The sequence below is a fragment of the Gopherus evgoodei genome, chromosome 2, assembly GCF_007399415.2.
Source record: "Gopherus evgoodei ecotype Sinaloan lineage chromosome 2, rGopEvg1_v1.p, whole genome shotgun sequence".
Taxonomy (NCBI): Eukaryota; Metazoa; Chordata; order Testudines; family Testudinidae; genus Gopherus; species Gopherus evgoodei.
The window spans coordinates 22,947,898-22,971,507 of NC_044323.1; the positions used below are offsets into that span (position 1 = coordinate 22,947,898).

Genomic DNA, 23,610 nt, shown 5'->3' on the forward strand with positions numbered 1-23,610 from the left:
TCTTCTCCTAGTTGCACCAGTCTTACATTGGTGTGATTCCAAAGGCTTTAAAATAGCTTTATGCGAGAGGGGGAATCAGGCCCACTGTACACAAAAGCAAAACAAGCCCGGAGGCCCTTACAGTTTATGCTCAGCCCTGACTTAGGGAAAACTCCCACTGATGACAACTAAGGACTGAGTGAAAACTGAGCAGAGACTTCCACGTGTGGCCCACTACAAATAAAAACAATTGTTGAAGAAAGTGGTGTTTCCACTGCACCGTGATACACAGAGACTTGAATGGGGGTGGGGTGGGAAATGGTGGGCTCTTAGACTTAGGATTGGAGAATTAATGTGAGAAAATAGCTACAAAAAACTCTCTTGCAGGAATATTGAGACTGCGTGGCAGACTGGACACTTGAGAGAAGACAGACAGATTGGCAAACTCTTCTGATTACTGTATCGGCCCTTCCAGTCTCTGCACTGCAGCTGAAAAAAAGCCTTCCCAAAGAGGACAAAAATGCTTTAAAAAACCCCAGACAAAAGAAACAAACAAAAACAGCCGATTGCTCAATACTCAACAACTAAAATAGTCCCCACCCCACATTTTATACAATGTATGTGCTCTGTAAAAAGGAGCTCTGCTTTGGTATCAGAAGGCAAATGTTCTGTATTTGTTTGTTTCGAAAACATGCATCAAAAAAACCCATCAGAAAATAAAAACCTCCTAATAAAAATGGCAACAGTTTGTTACAGTAAGAGTTATCTCTATAACCAAATGCATGAAAGGTAGATGTGATATACAGGGCATAATTTCGCTTGTGATAAAATAAGAATGACCTTTGTGACTCCGTTTAGGTTCCACCTCTCCTGAGTTATGAGCCATTCTTCACTTGTGAGATATAGCCCATATCTCACTCAAACTCTCAGTGGACCACAAAACTCCCTTCCAGAAAAAATTATACTTCCTCATTCTACTGAGGATTACCCATGTCAGGTGAAGTTATATTATTGTCTGTAGTGCTGCAAGGAATTACTTTCCGGATGTTTCAGTTCATTACCTCCAGTCTTCATCAGCTATTTTCCAACTGCAGTAACCTTTGTAATACATATACAGTATATCTCAATACTATTGATTCTGCTTCTGCTGCCACCTGCTATTCATGTAAGCAGAGTGAGAGTTATAGAGCACTAGATACAAAGCTGTAAAATAACAACTGATCTGGCAACTAGAAAAATACAGATAAAACCTTGAAGTAATCAACTGAAATGTCTTAGAACTAATTCCAAGACACAGTGAAGGCAATTGTATGCATTTGTATATCTTGTTCTAAAATATGTCAGGTGCCAGATTTATCCCATCAACATTGCTAGGGATAAGTATGACCCCAAACACCCCTGAGCTAGGCTTTTAAAAATTATTTCATTTTATTTCTGGAACTCCAGTGAAGCCAACATGCACAGGGACTGGGGAGGCCAGGATATAGCACCAATTCCTGTTTCAACTTTCTAAGCAGGGACCAGAGGAGGAGAGTAGTGGAAATCTATTGGAGTCAAACAGGGCCACAGAAACGGAATCACCGATGGAGCTCTTTGCAGGATGAAGCTGAGCTTGTGCTGCTGGGTCCCTGGAGAGTGAAGCCCTGCTTGGATCTGTGTGAAAGTTGTGTAGGCCTAAGGCTGTCACTGCATATAACAGGGACAGGGCCGGCTTTAGGATTTATGGTGCCCTAGGCGAGATTATTAAACTGGTGCCCCTGTGCCTGATCTGCTCTTAGCAACACAAACATAAGCTTATAGTATTGGAAAACTTGCCACATTCACATTATTAAAACCAGTTTAACTTAATTAAGCACACTGTAATGCTGATGGACTAGCACTAAAGAAGCAGCACTATAGAAAAAATTCTGATATGACAGAATGATGCAAATAATATATATTTTTTAATTTATCAAAAATTTATTGGAAATTTATATGAAGAGGTATTGAAACAAAGATTTGTTTTTAATTAAAAGCAATCTTTCTGGCTTTTTTGGCTGCAAAATCAGTAATAATGTCATCGTATGACAAAGACAAAGTCGTGTCTTGTTCGATCGCAAGAATAGCAAGACCAGTCAAGCGTTCCTGACTCATTGTAGAGCGGAGATAGTTTTTAATGAGCTTTAGTTTTGAGAAACTCCATTCTCCTGATGCTTCTGTTACAGGAATTGTCAGTAGAATACGAGTGGCAATGTACACGTTAGGATATATGTCAACAAGTTTGCGGGTATGAATAAACTGTACAATGTCCATCACCGATTTTGCATGTGGCAACATTGATGACAGTGTACTCAATTCTTCATACAGTTCAAGTTCATTTAAATCAAAACTATCACCGTGCTTCAAGAGGCTCTCTAGATTCTTGCACTTTATCATTAGTTGCTCGTTTTCCTATTTTGTTGAATTTAGTTATGTCATACAAAAATCCAAACTGTTCATGGTGGACTTGCAAGGTATTAAACCGTTCATCAACAGCAGATACTGCTTTATCCATCACAACATTAAAAAATTAAACCTCAAATTTCTTTCCTGGATCGTCTATGGGCATGATCTGCTGTACAGATTCTTCACAAAGAAGTGTCCCTGGCCTTTTAAACTCATATTAGCTATGTATTTACTTTATGAAAGTTGGAGAAAACATTGTGAAAACGTAAAACATTGGCTGCCCAACTTCTGGGCTGGCAAAAGTTATGACTCACAGGGAAAAAAAAAAGCAGGAGAATCTTAGTACAACATATGGTCACTCTATACCAGGGGTCGGCAACCTTTCAGAAGTGGTGTGCCAAGTTCATTGTAATTTAAGGTTTCTCGTGCCAGTGATACATTTTAATGTTTGTAGAAGGTTTCTCTCTATGTCTATATTATATAAATAAACTATTGTTATTATCTGAGGTCTTGGCCACAGGTCCTGCTCAGGCCACTGCCAGCTGAGTAAATGAAACCCCAAGCCGGCAGCGGGCTGATGGCTGGAACCCTAGACAAGGATCCCAGGCCCTGCTCAGCCCGCTGCTGGTCTGGGGTTCTGACCACCAACTCCTGCCAGCCAGGATCCCGGCCGCCAACCCCCCCTCAGCCCGCTACCAGCCTGGGATTCTGCTCACCCAGGCTGGCAGGAGGCAGAGTGGGGCTGGCGGCTGAGCTCCTGACTGGCAAGGGGCCGGCAGCCGGAACCCCGGAGTAGCAGTAGGCTGAGTGCTGCTGGCACCCCAGACTGGCAGCAGACTGAGCCACTCAACCCCCCACTGGCCCTGCTCAGCCAGCCACCAGCCTGCTCAGCCTGCCACCAGCCCACTCAGCTCACTGCCGGCTGAGTGAATGGAACCCCAGGCTGACAGCAGGTTGAGTGGTTCAGTTGGCCTGCTCAGCCCACTGCCAGTCTGGGATTCCTTGGGGGTCCCCAGGCCAGCAGCAGGTGCTGAGTGGGGCCGATGGCTGGTATCCCAGCTGGCAATAGGGCAGCAGCCGGAACCCCCGAGCAGTGATGGGCTGAGCCGCTCAGCCTGCTGCTGCATACCATCAAAAATCAGCTCACCTGCCACCTTTGACAGGTGTGCCGTAGGTTGCCGAACCCTGCTTTATACACTAGTAAGGAGATGAGCATATTACAGTTGTTGGAGGCTCTTATCAGGAGTAACAGGCTATAGGAAAGTCAGTCAACATATTTTGTTTCTCTGATGAAAACTGACCCACTCCCTGCCTCAAACCAAACCTGTCACTAATAATTGTCAACAACTTAATTTTCTGTTTTTGGCTAAGATATTGATTTAAAAAAAAACATTGAAATTGGATTCAGGATTGTTAGCAAGAATTTTTGGCAAACAAAGTTGTTAAATGACAATCTAAATGGCAACACAGTACTGCTTTCATGCTTGGCTCACCCCCTAGCCTGCTGGTCCAACAGCTGCAGTAGAGGAGATAGGTTGAAAACTGCAGGACCCCAAAATCCACCTCTTGGGGTGCAGAGTGGCAACAGCAGCAGCAAACCCTCAGGTCCAATCACACGCCAGTGGGCACCGCCGCCAGCCCAACAGACCATGGTGAAGTTAGCACAGCATCTGATCTCAGGGACGGGGCACCTATGGAGCCACAGCAGCTCATCCTGCCCTGTGCAGCTCCCCCCGGATGAGACGGATCGCTGGCAGCTGCCAGCCCGGGGGAGAGGCGCTCCCCAGCTAGGGTGATAGATCCAGATGTCCTGATTTTATAGGGCCAGTCCCGATATTTGGGGCTTTGTCTTATACAGGCACCAATTACCCCCACCTAGAGTGACCAGACAGAAAGTGTGTAAAATCAGGACAGGGATGGGTGGGGGTGGGGGGGTAAAAGGAGCCTATATAAGAAAAAGACCCCAAAATTGGGACTGGCCCTATAAAATAGGGATATCCGTTCACCCTACTCCAATCCCCTAGCCTGATTTTTCACACATCTGGCTAACCCCAGCCAAGCCCTGTGTGACATTCCAATTCTGGCTGCCTGCCCAGGAAGTGAGTTACTTTCACTTTCATTCCTCAGCAGGCAGCCAGCCTCCCCTTCCCCGCAGCACCTCACCCAACCCAGCCCTGACGGAGGGGAGGGAGGAGAGAGAGAGGGCTGCTCCTGGGGAGGAGGGAGAAAGGAGGGGGTGCTCCGTGGGGCAGGGGGGAGAAGAATGGATGTTATGGGAGACAACAAAGGATACTGGTTCCAGAGCCACAGAGCCTGCCCCACCTGACCTCAGCCGGGGGGAAAGAGTCACACTCACAGGTGAGCTCCTTTCCCAACCCCTACCCCCTCCCCTTCCCAGAGACCCCAGCAGCCAATCCCATTCCTCAGACTGTGCTGCATTCGGCTCTCTCTAGGACCCAGCAGCCCTGCTTCTACACTGCTGGGCTGCCTGCAGAGTGGTGCCCCCAGGCAGAATGAGGGCCTAAGTGGCTGCCTATTCTGCCTATGCCTAAGGACGGCCCTGAACAGGGAGTCTCCAGCACTGAGTTACTCTGAAGCTGCAACACAGTTAGAGCCAAAAGAGAAGGCAGCTTTTAAAGAGGGGGTAGTTACATAAATAGAGCGCGTAGTTACTTGAAGAGATCTGCAATCGAGAGTGGGTGCCCTATCACTCATGCCTGACTGCGCTACCACTGGTGAGTGATGTAGCCGCCTCATCTTGGCCTTGATCCTGCGCTCAATTAAATTCAATGGGATAACTCAGGATTCTCAGTAGAGTTAATGAGAGTCAGAAGTGCATGGAAAGAATAATAATCCACTATCCTTCCAGTCTTAATGTTGTTTAGCATTTCATCACTAAAGCATATACTTTTTTCCTACAGACTGTTATTCTAGTCCAAAACAGAACCTTTTAACATGAGTGGAAGCAAGGTGTGAAGAACTACTAGAATATAAACGGACCTTATCTGAACTGTATTTAATAGGAACCAGAAGCAATGAACTAAGGATATTCAACTGAAATAGTTCAGCTGGAGATAGCTAAACTTTTTGCTGTGCACATTTAAATATAGAGGGCTGACTTGGAGATTAGGTATTTATCAGCTGCATGACGGAATGAGAAATGGCTGCAACACATTTCAGGGTAAGTTTGATATTTTATTCACTATAAATCCATAGAGCCAAATTCTGATCTCATTTGCACCCAAGTGAATCTGGAGTTATGGTATTAACTTCAGTGGGGTTTTGTGGATTTATACCAGTGGAGCTGACAGCGGATTTGGCCCATGGAATATAGAATTGTTTTAAAAATTGTCCAGTTAATATTCTTAGTTTCATGATAGGAAAAACAAACAAACCAACCCAGATCTTTTAAGCAAATGCAAAGACAATATCTGTACTTCTAAAAAAATAAAAGTACTGGTTAGGATACTCAACATGGGAGATAAAATACAGCTGAGTTACCATCATAGCACACCGTCCGCCATATATCTGACAGAATTCTTTTAAACAAAGCTTAGATTTTGTCCCTGTGCTTCAGTACTCTACTGAACAACTCTCACATTTTCCCTAGTGGGACTCAAGGTTTTTGTAGATGCAGAAGGTGCTGAATTTTCACCTAAGATTTCTGATTATTTCCCCTTCCTCCCCCCGAAAAGTGCTTCCATCTTTTTCAGTTAGTTGCATTTTTTCCAGCAGAACCCAATTGTATTTGCAGCTGAGAAGGCTTCACTTTAGCCTTTCAGTAACAGATAAAGCAGCAGCACTGATCTCGCCACACCACCTTACCTTTTTCTTAATGCTGCTAACCACTGTGGTATAAGTATTTAATTTACTCAGATCAATTTCTGTCAAAGGCAGACTGGAAGCCTCTTCTGTCTTGTCTTTGCAATGCTTTTTTTTCTTCTGATCAATCTGACTTCATTGGTGTTTATCTTGTGACCTGTTGTTACAGCATGCTTAACTAATTGATCCCTTTCATCTGTGCAGATGAGGGTGACCAGATGTTCCAATTTTATAGGGACAAACCCGATATTTGGGGCTCCTTATATAGGCTTCTATTACCCCCCACCCCCGTCCCAATTTTTCTCACTTGCTATCTGGGCACCCTAGTGCAGGTAACTTATAATAGGCAATCTGGCATCTTTGCCTAGATTTATGCTCTATATATGCTCATTTTAATAATGAGGCTGTCGGGTAGTTATATGACCCTCTCTTTAAGAACCTCAACTGTCCACTTTAAAAGAGCTTGTTTTCTTGATTTCTGATACATAGAAGATAGATGTTGGACTTAGTATTTGTTTTTTGGGTCTCTGTTCCTTGTAAATGCATAGACATATCAAAGGGAAACTCCAGGTAACTATGTATTTTTTTGTGAATGTACATTCTTCTTGGCTCTAGTCTATTCAGAGAAGGAAAGATTGCAAAAATATCCATGTCAAAGACCAGTAAATCTTTTTACTGAGATTGCTTTTTTTTTTTAATGAATGCAGAATTTAAAGAGGCAAATTTATGCACTCTGGCTTGTCAGTTTTTGGTGGCAATGCAATTCATTTATTCCCTGTTAGCGTCCTACAGCACATGGTGGCATCAGCGTCCACATCCCTATCCTATTTTAATTTCCCTCAATGTTGAGACGTAAAACACAGAGCTGAAGGTGTTATCCTGTAAGAGCAGTGGGCAACTCCTAGCACAACAATTTCTATCATTATGACCAAAACAACTCTATTCCAAAAGTAAAAACCCCTGGTCCTTTCTGTTTGGTGTTTCTATGGCAACCTGGAGGTTTGCTGGCTTTCGCTTTCAGAACTTTGGTAAATTTGCAATTAGACTAAGTGTGTTAATTTAGACAAATACATTTTCTAAGGGCTCTAAGTTGTCCTCCGCATTTAAAAACCTGTACATGGAGGAACAAGGGCAATTTGCCACCAGCACAGAAAATGGTAGCACAAAGTGCTAGGATGCTTGCAGGGCCAGCTCTAGGTTTTTTGCCGCCCCAAGCAAAAAAAATTTTGTCTGCCCCCCCACTTTTTTTTTTGGTTTTTACACGTTTGCACTTTGCAATTTTTTTGTTTTGTTTTTGTTTTTTGACTGTTTAAAATTTAAAAAAATGAAAACAGACAATTTGTAGTTAGTGAAATAGAACAATTTCCTACTAGTGTACCCATTTAATTTTAAGCATTGAGAAATGTTTGAGAAATGCTTGTCTTGGTCTAATCAACTGTGAATAATTTACATTCTGAGTCCAACTTTTCAGTTTAAGTGAATCTGACTTTTCTCAAAGCTGTATGTGTGTTTGAAAGAATAATTTTCCCCATTTTCTAAATATATTCTCCTGTTCAGCACTTTCTTTACCAAAGTGACAGAATCTGCCAACTCTGTTGCTGTTCCAGTGCCACATTTCCATGCTATGCTAAGCCAGACCTTCTGTAGGGAGTATTTCTTGTTAGTATGGTACAGGAAAAAAGGTAAAGCACACACAAAATCTGCGGAGGTTCCTTTGCTCTGGCAGGAGAGGGAAAAAATAACTGTCAAATCTGGTTCACAACTGAGATCAGACTGATTGATTGTAATAACAAAGCCAAGTAAAGTTTAAAATGGATTTAAGGTTAACAGTGTGGCCTTGTAAAAGATCATTTGAGCATTCTGACTACAGTCTCTGGCTTTTGTCCTTTTGGCCACAACCTGAAAGTTACTTGCTATCTGTATTTATTTTTTGGAGATCTGATCTCAGAGCATAACTTTTTGAAGAATATATTGGTACATCCGTAAAAGAATTTGCCAATGCATTTTTAAATAAGACTCCTTTTTCCATTTATATGTAAGTGTGATTTCCCCAAAGGATGGAGTATTATTTGTATTATTTTACCAAAGTTAAATATATATTGTCCTCTTTCAGGTAAGATCCTATTCATGTGCTGGAGCAGCTTATATGAAGGAAATATGCATATAAAGCATTTAAAGAACACAGTAAAAGCATTTAACCATTGTACTGCTGTTATAGTACTTGTTATAGTACTATTGAGAAATATATTTTGGTTTCTGAGCATTTATTAGAAATTTAAACATTCTTAATGCTCATCTCGTTAAATATTTGTCCTGGGAATGACATTTTCACATAAGAAGCAGAGCATAGAAAGTGTGTGCTTAGAGTCTGATCAGAGGCTCACTAAAGACAATGGAAAGAGGGCTGTCGACTTCAGTGGGTTCGGGATCAGCCTCTTATAGTCCAACCTTGTTAACTAAATTAAAATTCGATAAGCCTGGTGGTGAAATAGGCTCTGGGGAGCTTTCAGTCCATTCTGAGGCTCTCCCTCCCTCTCACTGCCCACTGGAGTGCTCCTGGTGGGACTGTCTCAAGGGTCCTCTTGGGAGCTGCCCACTGCCTGCTGATCGCGAGCTGCATCCAGCGTTGGCACTAAAGAGTGCTTGTCTTGCAAACAAACTGCAATACGGCAAAGTTTGGGGCAGGGTTGCGGGGGGGGGGGAGCGAGCGCCCTTTGCTAAACTCCTGGGAATCCCCATACAGCAATTTGGAAAGCAAGGTTAAAGCAGATGATGAGGAGTCTGACAGTGTGTGTGTGTTTCTCACAGGCTGGCATCTCTGGTGTGGAGGACAGCTCTGCACCGCCAAGTCTAGCAAGTAGCTAAGTGGAGGAGGCGGCGGTAGAGGCTGTGCGCAAGGTTGCTCAGCAGGGACAATTATTGCTCCAGCTGTTTGGACAATGACACAAAATCCTAAGAGGGGAAAGGGTGGCGGATTTGGCAGCCCAGGAGCGGCGGCTACATTGCCTGCCCGGAGCTGGGCTCATGCGAGCTGAGCTGGTGGGCTCGGAGTGACTGGGAATCCCGCCCCCCTCCCTCCTGCGGGAGTTTGGTCCTTGGCAGAGACGTCTGGAACCTGCCCGGGGGCGGGCTTGGCTCGAACGCTGAGTCCTCAGAGCCACTGGAGAGGGGAACCCTTAGATCCGCTTCTCAGCTGGGCTCCCTGCTCCAAAGGCCAGGGGCTGCTCCAGCGAGGGGACCCACCTTCCCCTGCATGTGCCCAGATGGAGCTGGCACTGCTGCCTTGGTCTAGCCGCCGCCTGCTCCCCCAGTGCACAAGCCTGTGCCCGGGTGCAGCTGCCTGACAAGAGCTGCCCATGGACATGGGCTTGCGCCAGGACTGTGCTCGTGCAGCTGCCCAGTGTTAGCCCATGAACTGAGCCGCTGCCTGGAACTAACCAGCCTCCTGTGCGTCCCATGTGCTCACCCAGGCGCCACTGCCACTGCTGGCTGGGACTAGCTGCCTCCTCCCCCGGTGGATGGTGCCGGGGAGCGGGCGGAGCGCGCAGACAGGGATGGGGGCTGCCGAGGCCGTGGGAGCCAGAGTGCCTGTGCCCTCTGCCCTCACCAGCTTTACTTCCAGATGGTGATCATGGCAGGGACCGTGATGCTGGCTTGTTACTTCGAGTTCAGGGACACCTTCACCACTAACATGCAGGGCTTCTTCTACTATAGGGCTCCTACCGCCCCTGGAATTGTGCTGCCTGAAGCATGTGCTTGTTTGCTGGTGCCTAAGGCCGGTCTTGGATGCTTGTCCTGGGCAATATCTTGCAGACTTTATTCTGGCAAAGCTCCTATAAAAATCAGTGAGAGGGTTGCCTAAGTATTGCTGGATTTGGCATCCCGAACACAGAGATGTGTGGATAATAGGATATAAATGAAGTTCAGAGGGTATGGCAGTAAAGAACAACTCATTTTTGGAAAAGACAGGCACATTCTGGGCAAAAAACTCTTTTAGCAATTCATGTCACGTTGCTGATAGCTTGACAATGACGAACTCTCCAGACAAAACCCAACCTCATCAACAAGTGCAGCTAAACAGTGTTTCCGAGTGAAGGCAAACTAGTACAGGTACAGGGGAGACTTTCTCCAAGACAGTGAGATACTGGACTGTTATCAGCAATTCTCTCATACCAGCCTATAATAATAAGACAACATTAGTGCCATTGTATGAGTAGGGTAAGGACTGTGTTTTGTATGACTGCTGGGCAGTTAAACACAGCAGGTAGAACAACCTTTGCCACACATGGCAGCAAAATACAGCTGTGTTTTTATGTGCTTCCAACCCTGGCAGGGGATAACAAAAACTTGGGTTTGGGCTCTGAGGCTACTGACATATGTTACACAAGTCACTACCTGCATGCACCAGATGCATAGCTTTGTCTTGGGTGATAATGGCCCTGGACATAAGTGTGGCTAGGTATCAGTATGGTGACCTCTCAGGCATGAGTCACACATAGTTCACCTTGCTATAATAATGTCACCACCATTATTATTATAACTATCCTTCGTTAGAAGTTGTCATGGGTATTATCTTGCTCTTTGGGTAGTTCATGCTTCATCTGTCAATTTAGCATGGGTTTGATGACATGTACAATGGATGTAGATGACTTTCGTCTGGGAATTTAAGCCTGTCTGGGAGCTTAAATTCATAACTCTGCTAGACAAAAATCATGGCCTGAACAGAGACATTGGCTTTATGGCTTATTATAGTGGTGCCCAACCTTATTACATAGAAGGGCCACATAAACCTAAGCACAACCTTGTGCGGGCCAAACATATTCTACATATTTTAGTAAGATTTAAAGTCACCTGTATTGATTTATATGTTAAGTTCAGCTTGATTTGTATGTATTTAGATAGGTTGTTTCTATATACGGTATTATCTATTTAAAAACATATAAAGAAATCAGTGCACAAAACATGTATTAGAATGACAGAAAACAGAAACAAAAAGGAAAGAACACAGAATGCTAATGAATTGACTGTTAGGATATTGTGTTGAAGCAGGCAGCAGGCCTTATGAAATGCTCTGATGAGCCATGTACATAGTAGGTTGGGCATCCCTGCCTTATTACAACATTCTGCAACCTATTAATCCCCTCTTTCTATTCCATGACTGTAGAAGTGTTAATAGGCCACCCTACTTTGAATGGCCCCTTAGAATAAGTGCTAACTACTTATGCTAAACAATCCATCCCACCTTGCATTTAGCTGTGATGCTGGGAGTACCTAAAAAGTATAATGCTGTTGATTCAGATAAAAAGTATCAGACATGAAATGAGGCCAATGTTGCCGGCTCTAGTCTCCCCACAAGGCCTTTGAGATGCACATTATTCATCATATTTAATCTAATAAAGCAGTGACCAGCATAGGAAGGGAAGGAGTTGATTATAATTGTTTTCATGAGTAACAGCGCACAGTTCACAGTGGTGAGCTGGAGCCGGTTCGCACCGGTTCACGCGAACCGGTTGTTAAATTTAGAAGTCGATTTAGAACCGGTTGTTAAAGGGGTGGGCAAACTCCGGCCCGTGGCACCGTCCTGTCCGGCCCGCCTGAAATCCTGGCTGGGGAGGCTCCCCTGGCCCCTCCCCCTCTTTTCCTCCTCTCGTAGAGCCTCAGTGTGCCACGCCACCGGTGCTAGCGCTCTGGATTGCTCCTGGGCAGCTCTGCAGCTCCTGCCGCTTCGAGCACCATTGTAAGGGGGTGGGGCTGCGAGCTCCAGCGGGCGGCATAGCATCCTTACATGCTGCCCTGAGCAGCATGGTAAGGGGGCCAGGGCTGGGAGGAGGGGTTGGATAAGGGGCAGGGAGCGGTTGGAGGAGGTGGAGGTTCTTGGGGAACGAGGGGGGCTGGGTAGGCATGGGCATTCTGGGGGTCTGTCGGAGTGGTGGTGGATGGGGTCGAGGCAGTCAGGGGACAGGAAGCAAGGTGAGTTGGGTAGGGGATGGGGTTCTGGGGGACACTTAGGGTGAGGAGGGTCTCAGGAGGGGGTGGTCAGGGGACAAGGAGCGGGGGGGTTAATGGGTTGCAGCTTCTGAGGGGGCAGTTAGGGGCAGGATATGGGTGGGGGTCGGATTAGGGGGGACAGGCTGTTTTGGGAGGCACATGGGGCTTGTATTCACTGGGTGGTGCTCCGAGTCTGCGGCAGCACTTCCGCGGTGGGTCCTTCACTCGCACTGAAGGACCGGCCGCTGACGTGCCACCGAAGACCCGGAGTGAGTGAAGGACCCCTCACTGCTGAAGTGCTGCCGAAGACCCGGAGCTAGTGAAGGACCCCTTACTGCCAAAATGCTGCCGAAGACCTGGTAGGGAATCGGTTATTAGGATTTTGGCAGCTCATCACTGTCAGTTCATAAAAGAGCATCTAATAATAGCAGCTGAACAATGAAGTGCCACATGCAGAGAAACTAGAAATTCTGGTAATTCTTTGACCGATCTTGTGAACAAATAGGAACCGGTGAGAAACAACCTCTCACGGTTCATTTGACTTAAACACATATATTCCAGCTATACACTCCTTCCACCCTTTTCTCTCTTTTATAAGTCAGGTAGGTGAAGACAATCCTTAGTTTCAAAATGAGAAGAAAAAAAAAAGAAAAAGTATATGGTGAATTTATAGCAAGGGATGTATTCCGCTTCCCCATGGAAGAACTGTAGTTGTGGTTGACATCTTTGGTTCCTACTTGGCTTCAAGGCAGAATCCCCATATAACAAATAATGACAATGGCTTCTTTTGCCTTCAGCAGAATTGATTACTTGGCTAGAGTCTGCACAGGATCTGATGGGATAAGAGCAATCACCACAGGCTGCAATCTTACCAGACTCTCTACACTGAATGAGGAGACAGTTGTCTAGGCTCAGCACTTTTTTGCTTTAAGCAAAAATCTACCTTTTCAATAAGAAGAACAAAGGGAAAAAAACATACTAATTTGGCTCAGAATAATGAGGAGGTGTTTAAAGTGAGGGAGAGAACATTGCAGAAGGAACAAAGGTTGATGTATACATTAATGTGTTTCTTTGGCAGAGTTCAAAGAAGTTGCTTTGTATCATTTTATTTTAATGAATGTTCTCATAATCTATCTCATAAATGAGAAAGAAAAATAACTAGTTATATCTAATTTTCTGTCTCTTGAAACTGTGTGCCCACTCCTAGGTTATCCAGATAAAGAAAGCATTTGCTGAACAACAAAAGACTTCACTATCTGATAATATGTTCTGTACTTTTGGTTAGCTGAACAAATGTATCTGCAGCTGTGCATATGCACATACACTGATCACACTGGATACAATATATTTCTACACCCAAGGTTCACTTTCAGAGGGCTGAGCACTCTCACCTCCAAAGTTAATTGGGTTTGTTGGCGATCAATCCTCCTAAAAATAAGGATTATAAATATATGCTATAGAATGTATATTTTATGGGCTTATAAACCCAAATGGTCCATCTCTTGATAGATCTACAGTATATATTCCTAATTACAGCCCTGTTTATACTGTAATGTTGCATGAGTAGTTTGGTTGAGGCCAAAGGGTCGGGGAGCTGTCCAAAATGATGATAGAATGACACTCTAATATCTGAACTCTACTGTAAAAGACTGTAAAAGAAAAGAATTAAGAAAGTTCCCTACCAGGCTGTAACAATGAACCGATCCACAATTACTATTGTGTGTGACAACGTGTCATCTTAAAAAGAAAGTTACTTGAATATTCAGGTATTGGAATGATCTTAGGGGGTGAACATTCCTAGGTGCTTTGTAATTTTGTTTTCTCAATCAGTCTCATTACAAAGCAGCAGAATGCATTGCATACAGTTGGCAGGAGTGCCACAAGAGGGAGTCAGTCATCATAAAACAAGAGGTCGCCTGATTCAAATTGCTACTCTGCATTCTGGAAGGAAGGAGCCATTTGAACAATTAAGGCTTCCGAGAGGTGACTATCAGTGATAAACAGATAAAGAATGTAATTTTGGAATGACTGTAACAGTCTATCTCAAACAGAGAAGGGTCTGTATAGAACCAAGCCAGAGAAAGGCTCACAACAGGCGCTAGTTATTACATCTCCCATTTAGTGGAGCAAAATGATCATAGCTTCTGCTAAATAGATAATAATGAAGGATCATAAACAATGTAAAGGACACAATTCCAAGAGGAAGCTGGAGCTTTAATGAGGTCCAACTTGCCAGGAGCTTTTTGACATGTCCCTAGCTCACTGACAGAGCCAGAAAAGCAACAACTTGGACTCTGACAGCTGTAAGAGTGGCTGCTTTTAAAGGAAGTTTTATGTGATGATGACACTGGACTGGGATTTGAGCTTTTATGCAATAACTAGCCCAGCTCATTGCCCGAGACTTAATCATTCTCAACAAACTCTCCCACCACAATGCTTCACACAAATAATAGTTCTCCACAAATCAGGTAATCTCTAATATCAGCTCCCCGGATAGGAGAGTTTGGTTCAGACCAGTAAATCGTGAAAGTTAGCAGGGTCCATACTGTGTCTTACTATCTTCACTTAATAAATAATATACATTCTGAGGAGAAGAAAGCAAATGCTGGCTGCTGGGATGGATGGATGGAATAATGATTTAAAAATTACACTACAAGAGCAGCCAGCACCCAGCATTCACTGGCAGACGAGTCATTTGACAACAATTCTACATATGCTTCCATCACAAAGCACTTGTCAGTTTAATTATCAAAGAAAAACTGAGCATCCATCATTTTACCAGTGTTTTATAGAAAGGTATGGATCTTTTCTGCTAGTTAGTAAGGTAAGGTCTTTATATCTGAGAAAAATATTCCTTTAGTTCATGTACATTTTCCCCTGGAAGATATAAATATGATTTATAAAGAGCCACAAATGCCCATGAACATTTAAATATTTATTATTATTTATTATTATTATTATTACAAATCACTAACCATCTGGCATTAGTTAGGCAAGTGGTACACTTGTGCTTCTCTGTTAAGTTGTTCGGTTTTGCTATCACCCTTCCAAACGCGTCTGTCCCCATTTGTCGGTTTAATTGCCCTGTGGCATTCTGTCTGACACCTAGCTGGTGCTACAGTTGTCACAGATGCTTAACTTTAAGCACACTAGCAGCCCAATTAGAATCTTCTCCTGTAGAGGGTGCTATGAGCAGGGGAGAGTTTATAGCATCTCTGCTCTACAGGTTACTGCCGCAGTTCTTCCCTCTCTGTGCAGATAGTGGCAGCAGAGGGTTGGGGGAGAGAACCATGGCAGGGAACATCTGGGGAAGGAGACTGGGGAAATAGGTGGTAGGAAGGAAACATACACCCAGTGGGGAGGAAAATGGGAGAATATGGAGTGCCCAAAGCATGAACAGAATGGGCAGTGAGGCAGCTATCCATCAGGGGGTGCAGCAAATGGATTCCTGGATCTGAAAAACCACTTTGTCTGGGTGATACCTATGGAATGCTATTTTAGATGTCACAAACGGCATGGACAGGTTCCTTTGACAACCAGACCTCCACGGCCATATTTACCTCTGTTTATGTAGAGTTTTGACATGCTGCTTTGGCTGGACATTCTTGGCCTAGGCGCTTTGTTGACCAGGCTACTTTAATTCATTCAGCAGCTGGTGGTTACCTTTTTGCCACTTACAATATAAAATACATTCCCTCCCCCCCTAAAACTGACACTGCTACCTGACAAGATAATGTGCCATGCCCAGAGATATCCTTCTTCCCTAGATACCCTTCAGCATTCACTTCTCTTCATCTAATTCTCCTACATTGTTCTCATGTTCCCTGTCTCTCTGTAGTCACCTGTTGTCTCTTGTCTTTTACTTAAAGTGTTTGCAGTTGTGGCCATGTTGGTTCCAGGATATTAGAAAGGCAAGGTGGGTGAGGTGATATCTTTTACTGGATCAAAGAAGTTGAGATTACCTAACCCACCTTGCCACAGGACTCTTTGCTGCTTTTACAGATCCAGACTAACACGGCTACCCCTCTGATACTAACCCACCTTGCCTCTCACTTAGTTTGTAAACTGTTTGGGGCAGGGGCCATCTTTTTGCTCTGTGTTTGTACAGCTCCTAGCACAATGGAGTCCTGGTCTATGAGGGGGGCTCTGGGGTATCACTGCAACACAAATATACTACTACTAATACCTAGTCCACTACTGCTGTGTCACCAAGTTGGCTCCATTTCAGTTGCTCTACATTAAGAAACTGTAAACCTATAAATGTCTCAACTGGCCACGGTTGTGCAACTTTCCCCACAGAGTGTGTGTGCTGATGACAGGCGGAGATAGGAGCTTGAAACTCAAGCAGCATTCTTCCAGTCCTCCCTACCCACTTTGCCTCTCTGTTAGGAGCATCTTAAGTCCTTATCTGCTGCCTTTGTTTGTGTAGAATGGGGGTGGAGAAGGTTAAAAAAATCTGCCTGATCATTTGATTAGACAAAGCTGTTCATCAAAGGCACATTGGCACAGTTTCGGAGAACACATTGCCAGCTACATGCCGTCTCACTTTGCACCAGAATCAAATCTATCACTGACAACCTGAGCCCTGGTTTCATTGCACCACTGGTGTGAGGGCATGACTGCAAGAAAGCTGGCAGCAAGGATGGTTAGAGAAATAATGGAGCGGGATAGGGAACAACTGATCCAATGTGAAAAAGAAGTCCGGTTTGCAGTTTAGAGAGAAACAGGCCTTTATCAGGAAATGACTCAGAGGGAATGAGCAATTGGTCTTTTCCATACACAGTGATTATTCTCCACATGACACTGTGTGCTAAGATGTTACTTAAGTTGACTAATAGGAATCTCTGACCTGCACAGTGTAAAGGATCAGTACAAAGGGGATACTCAGATTGCTCTGGACTGTAAATGAGGCTTTAGGCAAGCATGGGATTTAACCGGATTCAAACTGTTAACCTCATTTGCAGAATGAAAACCAGTCTTCTCTGCTTCTCTGTAGTGACACACAGACAATGCACAGTTGCATGAGGTTATGTTTAAATACATAAATTAGCAGCTCATCCTTTGGACTCCACTTGATATAAACCAGCAGGAGCAGAGTTAAGCAATTTCAAAGCAGAGTGAATGCGATTTTCACACCTATTCATTTTTAATTTATGTCCATTTGAAATCTGAGTACCCTCTATTACTAATTTGTTATGGCAATATTAATTAATGATTTTGTTTCTCAGCAGTTGAATGCTGTTTACACTGAGTGAGATAGATTAGGAGGAGTATAAGATTAGAAAAACAATCTGGAAACTGGTCAGGTGCAGTTGGGGGTCACCTTGATGTTTCTGAAAAGAGCACACTGCGCTACAAAAGCCTAGAAGTATCCCACAGTTTCTCGACAGGGAATATACTGGGTTCTACCAGTGCAGACTTGGTGATGCCATATCAGCATTTTTCACTATTAACTCCGATTTTGGAGTAGGAATAACAGTTTTTTAAGGGGAAAAAAACCCAACAACCAAGCCTCAGGCTCCCATAAAAGTTGATAGTCCAAGGAGTGATCTTCATTTATGGGCCATACAAGTCAAGACCAAGCACAATAGTAAACAAGGGGCAACATTCAGTGATTGAGAGAAAGGAAACAATGATTTTTTCATGAAATGTTTCCATTCTCATCCTACTTTGACTCTGCTGGGTGATTCAGTGGATCCTTTCTGGTTGCTTGGACACCATGACCAACATATTCCATGTAGATTCAGACTATTGGTTGCTTTTATGTCCTACCCTTAGGTGGAGAGGCAGCATATTTAGCTTTGGCCCAGGTTAACCGATAAGGTTTAAGCCATTGCTGAGAATAGAGGCACATTTCAGTCTCTGTAGACACTTAATAGGACAGGCAGCTGCTGAGGCAAGCTAGGTCATGACTGCTCCTGAGGATTTCTGCTGCCCTAATTTCTTTATTCTGGCACTTAATTGTTTTGCCTGAGAATGGGCTGATCAAGAACAGCAGGACTAGACTTCAGTGCTCAGCCTAGGGAATTTGATCCTGACAGAGCACAAATCCCCACAACTCTGGTGCCTTCCAGTACGTGCAGCACCTGTTAGGATCAGGCCTTGAGAAAGGAGGATAGTACAGATTGAAGAATGTGGCTCCAGGAGGCCCTAAGAGACCCCTTTTACATTGAAGTGCCTTTGCTCATTTGTTCAGTGAGTGGCCAGAGAATGGCACAAACTTCAAAAGATTCTGAGATTCTATTCACTTAAGTGCCTGGAAAGCTCTGATGCTTCTCTCCAAACACTGATAAAATATTGCAAACCACTAGGGCAGTGGTGACCAAACTTCTCCTGTTGCACCCTCCCCTTTTCCAGTAATGGAATCTGTCCGTGCTCCCCCTCAATTACGGCACAGTTGGCTCAGCAGAGGAGCTTGGGCTTAAGGCACAGTTGGGGGCAGAACTGGGGATGGAGGATGAGTTGGGGCTAGAGGAAGAGCTGGCCTGGGGGAGGAGAAGGAATGAGGGCAGAGCTGCATCTAGGGCCGGAGCTGGGCTGGGGGAAGAGCAGAGCAGAACAGTGCTCTCTCCCCACCCCCAGTGGGAGCTGTCCAGAACCTGCTGTGCACCCCCAAAACGTTCCTCAGCACCCCTCTGGGGGGGTGCCCCACAGTTTGGGGACCACTGCACAAAGTGCGGCAGAATTGGGCTAGAAATAGCACAAGTACAGACTCACATGATGTCTGGCACTTCCTGCTTCCAGACAGGCTGCAGACACGAAGGGCTCAAAAATCAAGGTCCCAGAGAACTCAACGGCAGAATTTTGCTTGTAGTGCAAAGACATGCAAAAAGGAATACAGTGGGGCACCACTTATATTTGAATTTCACAAAATATATGACTTTTTTGGTGACCGCTGTAGCTGATTCTCATTATATCTGATCTGGTTTGCCCATCCCAAGAATCAATGAGTCAGTTTTCTGATCTCCATACAAAAAAAGATAAAGCACAGAAAAAGAGTGATTGGTGAGTTAGGGGAATAGCTGGTACTTTGAGTTGCCTGACCAAGTGTGGGGATCAGTGCTAACAAGGCCAATTCAGTCAGGATGGATGTGGCCCATTCCCAACAGTTGACAAGAAGGGATGAATATCAACAGAGGGGAAATTACTTTTTGTAGTGCTAATGAGGCCGATCCACCATGATTGAATTGGCCTTGTTAGCACTGACCCCCGCACTTGGTAAGGCAACTCTCATCTTTTCAGATGCTGTGTATTTATACCTGCCTACTGTATTTTCCACTCCAGGCATCTGATGAAGTAGGTTATAGCCCATGAAAGCTTATACCCAAATAAATTTGCTAGTCTCTAAGGTGCCACAGGGACTCCTCATTGTTTTTGTTTCTATTGACTTCAGTGGGATTTGGATCAGGCCCTTAGTGAACAGTATAAGTCACTGCTGGTAGACATGATTAGTGGGATGTTAGAAAAATTCACAATGTACTAATGGTACCTTGAACTGACATGTTGAATGTTGGCTTAAAAGTGCCAGACTAGTCTATTGGTGGCACAGTATATAACAATCCAAAAGAAAGTTTGACAGAGAGAGCTCACTGACACCTTTTCATTACCATGTTCCCTTCCAGAAGCTTAAGCTGGGGGGGGTGGAGTGGGTCTAAGGAGGAAGAAAAGACACAAGAGGAAGATATATAATTCCTGAGCCATGCAAGATGTACAATCCAGGTGGAAAGCAGTGGTGACATATTTGTCCTAAAAGTGTGTGTTGGGGGGGGCATGAGGCCCTGCCCCCTCTGTGGTCCCACCCTGCCCTTCCTTTTCCTCTTGAGGCCCCACCTCCTGGCCAAGCCAGGGGTTGGAGCTGATAAGCAGTAGAAAGCAGAGGTTGGAGCTGGGCTGAAGATCCTAGGCCCCTCCACCTGCCCGGGGTCGGGGGAGGGCTGGAGAGCAGCCCCTGGCCAGTGCTCCTGTCCCCTCCCTGCCCAAACCCTCCATTCAGAGCAAGTGGAGGGTCCATGGCTCCTCATAGCTGCCCACAAGGCTCTTACACTGACCTGGCTCTGACTTCCAGCCTGGCCAGGCAGTAGGCCTCAGGGTCCGAAGGGCTACACCCAGGCAATCGGCTCCCCAGGCTGCTCTTACCTGGGCTGGGCTCCAGCTTCTGGCCTGGCCGGGGGTGGGGTCTTGGGGGAAAGAGGAGAGGCAGGGGGCAGGCCTATGGCAAAACGTGCACTTTCAAAAGTGGGAGGGCCATGGCCCCTTGGCCCACACCCATTCCGGGTTGGAAGATGCTCATGGTGCCAGCTACTTAGGGAATGGTACACCCTGTTGTATTGACAGGTAATGATGCAAGCTGGTGTCATTTCTGAACATGACAAATCAACTTCCTGCCTCCAGTGAGTTGTTAGTACACAGCAGATATTTGATAGTCCAGCAAAATTCTCTGTGGGTAGCAAAGTCATCTATAACCAGAAGCACAAAGGCATCTGGGATTATTCTTCATATTCTATTGACAAGAAGGAAACATCCTTGAAAAAGTATGGATGGGCCCCGGGGCTGATGCCTCAGAAAAGTAAACATTACTATACATGTGATCAAAGGTGGTTAGCGTAGGACACTGTGTAGGGGAGATTTGCTATGCATGTGAAGAATTGTAATCCTTCCAGTGACTTCAAATGGACTCAGAGTTAGACCAACACTGAGTGATTCTGAAAAACATACCCTAGGAGTCCATGCTGATGCTAGTCTTATCACTGGCTGCACCTGTGTGCAGAAGAGCCCCATGCCACTAGCCTGAGCACTGGAATTTGAGTAGCACTGAAGTATAGACTCTTCCTAATAAGAAGAGTGCTGTGAGGAAGATCCCATAGCAAATGTTTGCCAAACATTTTGAAAAGGACATGAAGCAGATCCTATAGCAAATGTTTGCCAAACATTTTGAAAAGGATATGAAGCACTGTGTAAGCCCAATTATTTATTATGCTTGTGATGGTGGTGTGGTTTTCTGTATTTATATTGCTGAAATAAAGTGATTCTTTCACAAGGAGTGCAGTATGCTGGTATAAATTAGAAGGTATACTGGCATGGAAATCATGGTCTATTTTGGAAAGCCATTCTCATTTACCAATGCTAATGATAACAACTACTACTAATTTTCATCTACGTAGCTCTTGAGAGTCTTAAAAATTTTGCAAAGGAACATCCTCTTTTGATAGATGGGGAAACTGGCGTTAAGTGGTAAACCAGCAGCAGATTGGGGAATGAAACTCAGGTCTCCTGATTCCCAATCCTCTGTTTTAACCTCTAGGGTTAAACAACTTCCTGTTTTCCTTTATAATGCAGACAGTTTCATGTAGCACAGCATAGCATTCTCCATAGCATTAGTGAATGCAGGCAGCGGACTCTAGCACTGGTACAGTAAAACTATTGGTACAATTCTAAGCAATCACTTGGACCTCTGTAGGGCTTCTCCATGTCCAGAAAACATCAGTTTCTTTGAACCCAGCAAACTCATACAAGCATGTGACAAACCATCACAGTTTGATTCACAAGACATAGCCCTCTGATCTATATATTGCCATCTCTCTCTATATCTCTACTACCTCCAAAAAAGTATGAATCTTTGCAATCCTCTCTCTGTTAGAAGCTTGACAAACACAGCTGCTATCTATCTCTATATAGCTATATATACACATTATCTATCTATCTATCTATCAGCTTTGCAAGTGGCAGAATTGTCTAAAGATCAGGCTTGAGAAAAAGCACATTCCTCATCACCAGCAACTCTGCAGAATGGTATTCCTCTCCAGAAAGTGTAACTTTATAGAAAAGAAACAAGATATCCCATTAGCTTTTACTTATGGTTTCCTTTCTTAGAAGAATGTTGCATCATTACAAAAAGTACCTTCGTTACATGTATCAATACAATAATTATCTCTGGTAAGATGAAATGTTGACATTCCCTCTATTTTCTCCATGTTCGTCCATCCATTCTATGGAAAAGCCTGTAAATTTCTCCTAATGATTTTCAGGTAAGCACATAGGCCTTTGTGTGTGCCGTAAGGCTGTTCCTGCGAAGAAAGGGGTTTGCTGTAATATGGTATTTCGATAACTAGGAAGAATGGTATGTACGATCACTCATGAACTACAGCGAGAACATTAACAATCACATTAATCTTAAGAATTCCTCCCATTTAGTAGCAGCTACCTGAGAACTCTCACCTGTGGCAAATGGTTACATTTACTCCTGCTGGGAATGTGACTGGGCAGCCGAATGTTAAAGAGGGCCTGCAGCGCAGCTTGTGCTGCTTGGCCTTTTGCCAGCTTCTTGCTACGTCCTGAGCCTTCAAATGTTCTCCCATCCACTCTCACTGCCATCACAAAACTCTTGATATGCTGCTTCTCCACAGTCTCTGAAAGGCAGATGTACCTCAGTCCCGATCGCAGCTCATTTAGCAACACCACTGGGTTCTTTTCGCTCTCAGCTGTGGATGCCATCTTGTGCTTGTTTTGCTTAGCGTGGCCCATTAAATCCAATGTGTGGCAGAGTAACCTCCCATGCCGATAAGCAGTAGAAAGCAATTCATTATTAACCGGGTTATAGACCGAAAAGTCCTCGCTGTGTGCAGACGGTTCAAACTCCTTGAACAGAGTATCTGGAAAGTCTGCCTGGTCAGATGTAAAGTCAGTGGATGGGTTAAAACAGTTCCCCATGGCAAAGTGAGCTTGACATGCATTTGGGAACTGAACAAAAGATTTCAGCGCTAGTTCTGCCGCTCGCATTTTGGCCTTCTTTTTCGTGGGTCCTGTACCTTCAAATGTAAGCCCATTTACTTCTACAGCAACAGCAAAGACTGGAGCATGCACTGGGCCTGTCTGGGAAACCATTTTGTATTGTAAACCTGGTTTAAGTTCATGTAGCTGGACCAGGGCATTCTTTGGTGTCACTGACCATGAGACTTTCTTCCAGATGAGTTGGAGTTTGCAGAAATGGCCATTGTTGCCTTCCTCTAATGGTCTTTTCCTTTTAATGCTAGGTGTGCCCACTCTTGACCTGTCATTAGAGGATATCGGATGATCCTCCAGGTTGCCAACATTTCGGTTTTCCTTTACTTCTGCGCTGCTGGTACCTGTCAGTAAACAAACAGAAAACCCACATTACTGTTGCCATCAAGGAATCCAATGTCAAGCTAGAGCTGGCACAATAGCATGAAAAGAGATTCAGAGATGTTTTCATTAATACGCATGGCCCATTCACTAGGCTGATATTTGTATGATCATATTAATAGTTCTTCATGAGTATTTGGATGGTGACTGGTTTATCTATTACAATATTGATGAATTCCTAGAATGTCATGAGTGATTATTGGTCCAATAACTCCTTCCTCACGTGTATTAGTCATA

The 23,610-nt window shown here is 44.4% G+C and overlaps 1 protein-coding gene and 1 long non-coding RNA gene across 2 annotated transcripts in view; one reads left to right on the top strand and one right to left on the bottom strand.

The window, feature by feature from the left end:
- ADARB2 (adenosine deaminase RNA specific B2 (inactive)) overlaps positions 1 to 23,610 on the bottom strand; it is a 475,814-nt gene that overhangs the window by 139,215 nt on the left and 312,989 nt on the right. Inside the window, exon 3 of the mRNA XM_030550140.1 lies at positions 22,429 to 23,336. Within this exon, the coding sequence (XP_030406000.1) occupies positions 22,429 to 23,336 (908 nt within the window). The remainder of the gene's footprint in view (positions 1 to 22,428; positions 23,337 to 23,610) is intronic.
- LOC115645462 lies at positions 4,721 to 23,480 on the top strand. Its single transcript, XR_003998747.1, has 3 exons — positions 4,721 to 4,761; positions 5,325 to 5,584; positions 23,244 to 23,480. It is a non-coding gene; the product is annotated as an uncharacterized LOC115645462 (long non-coding RNA).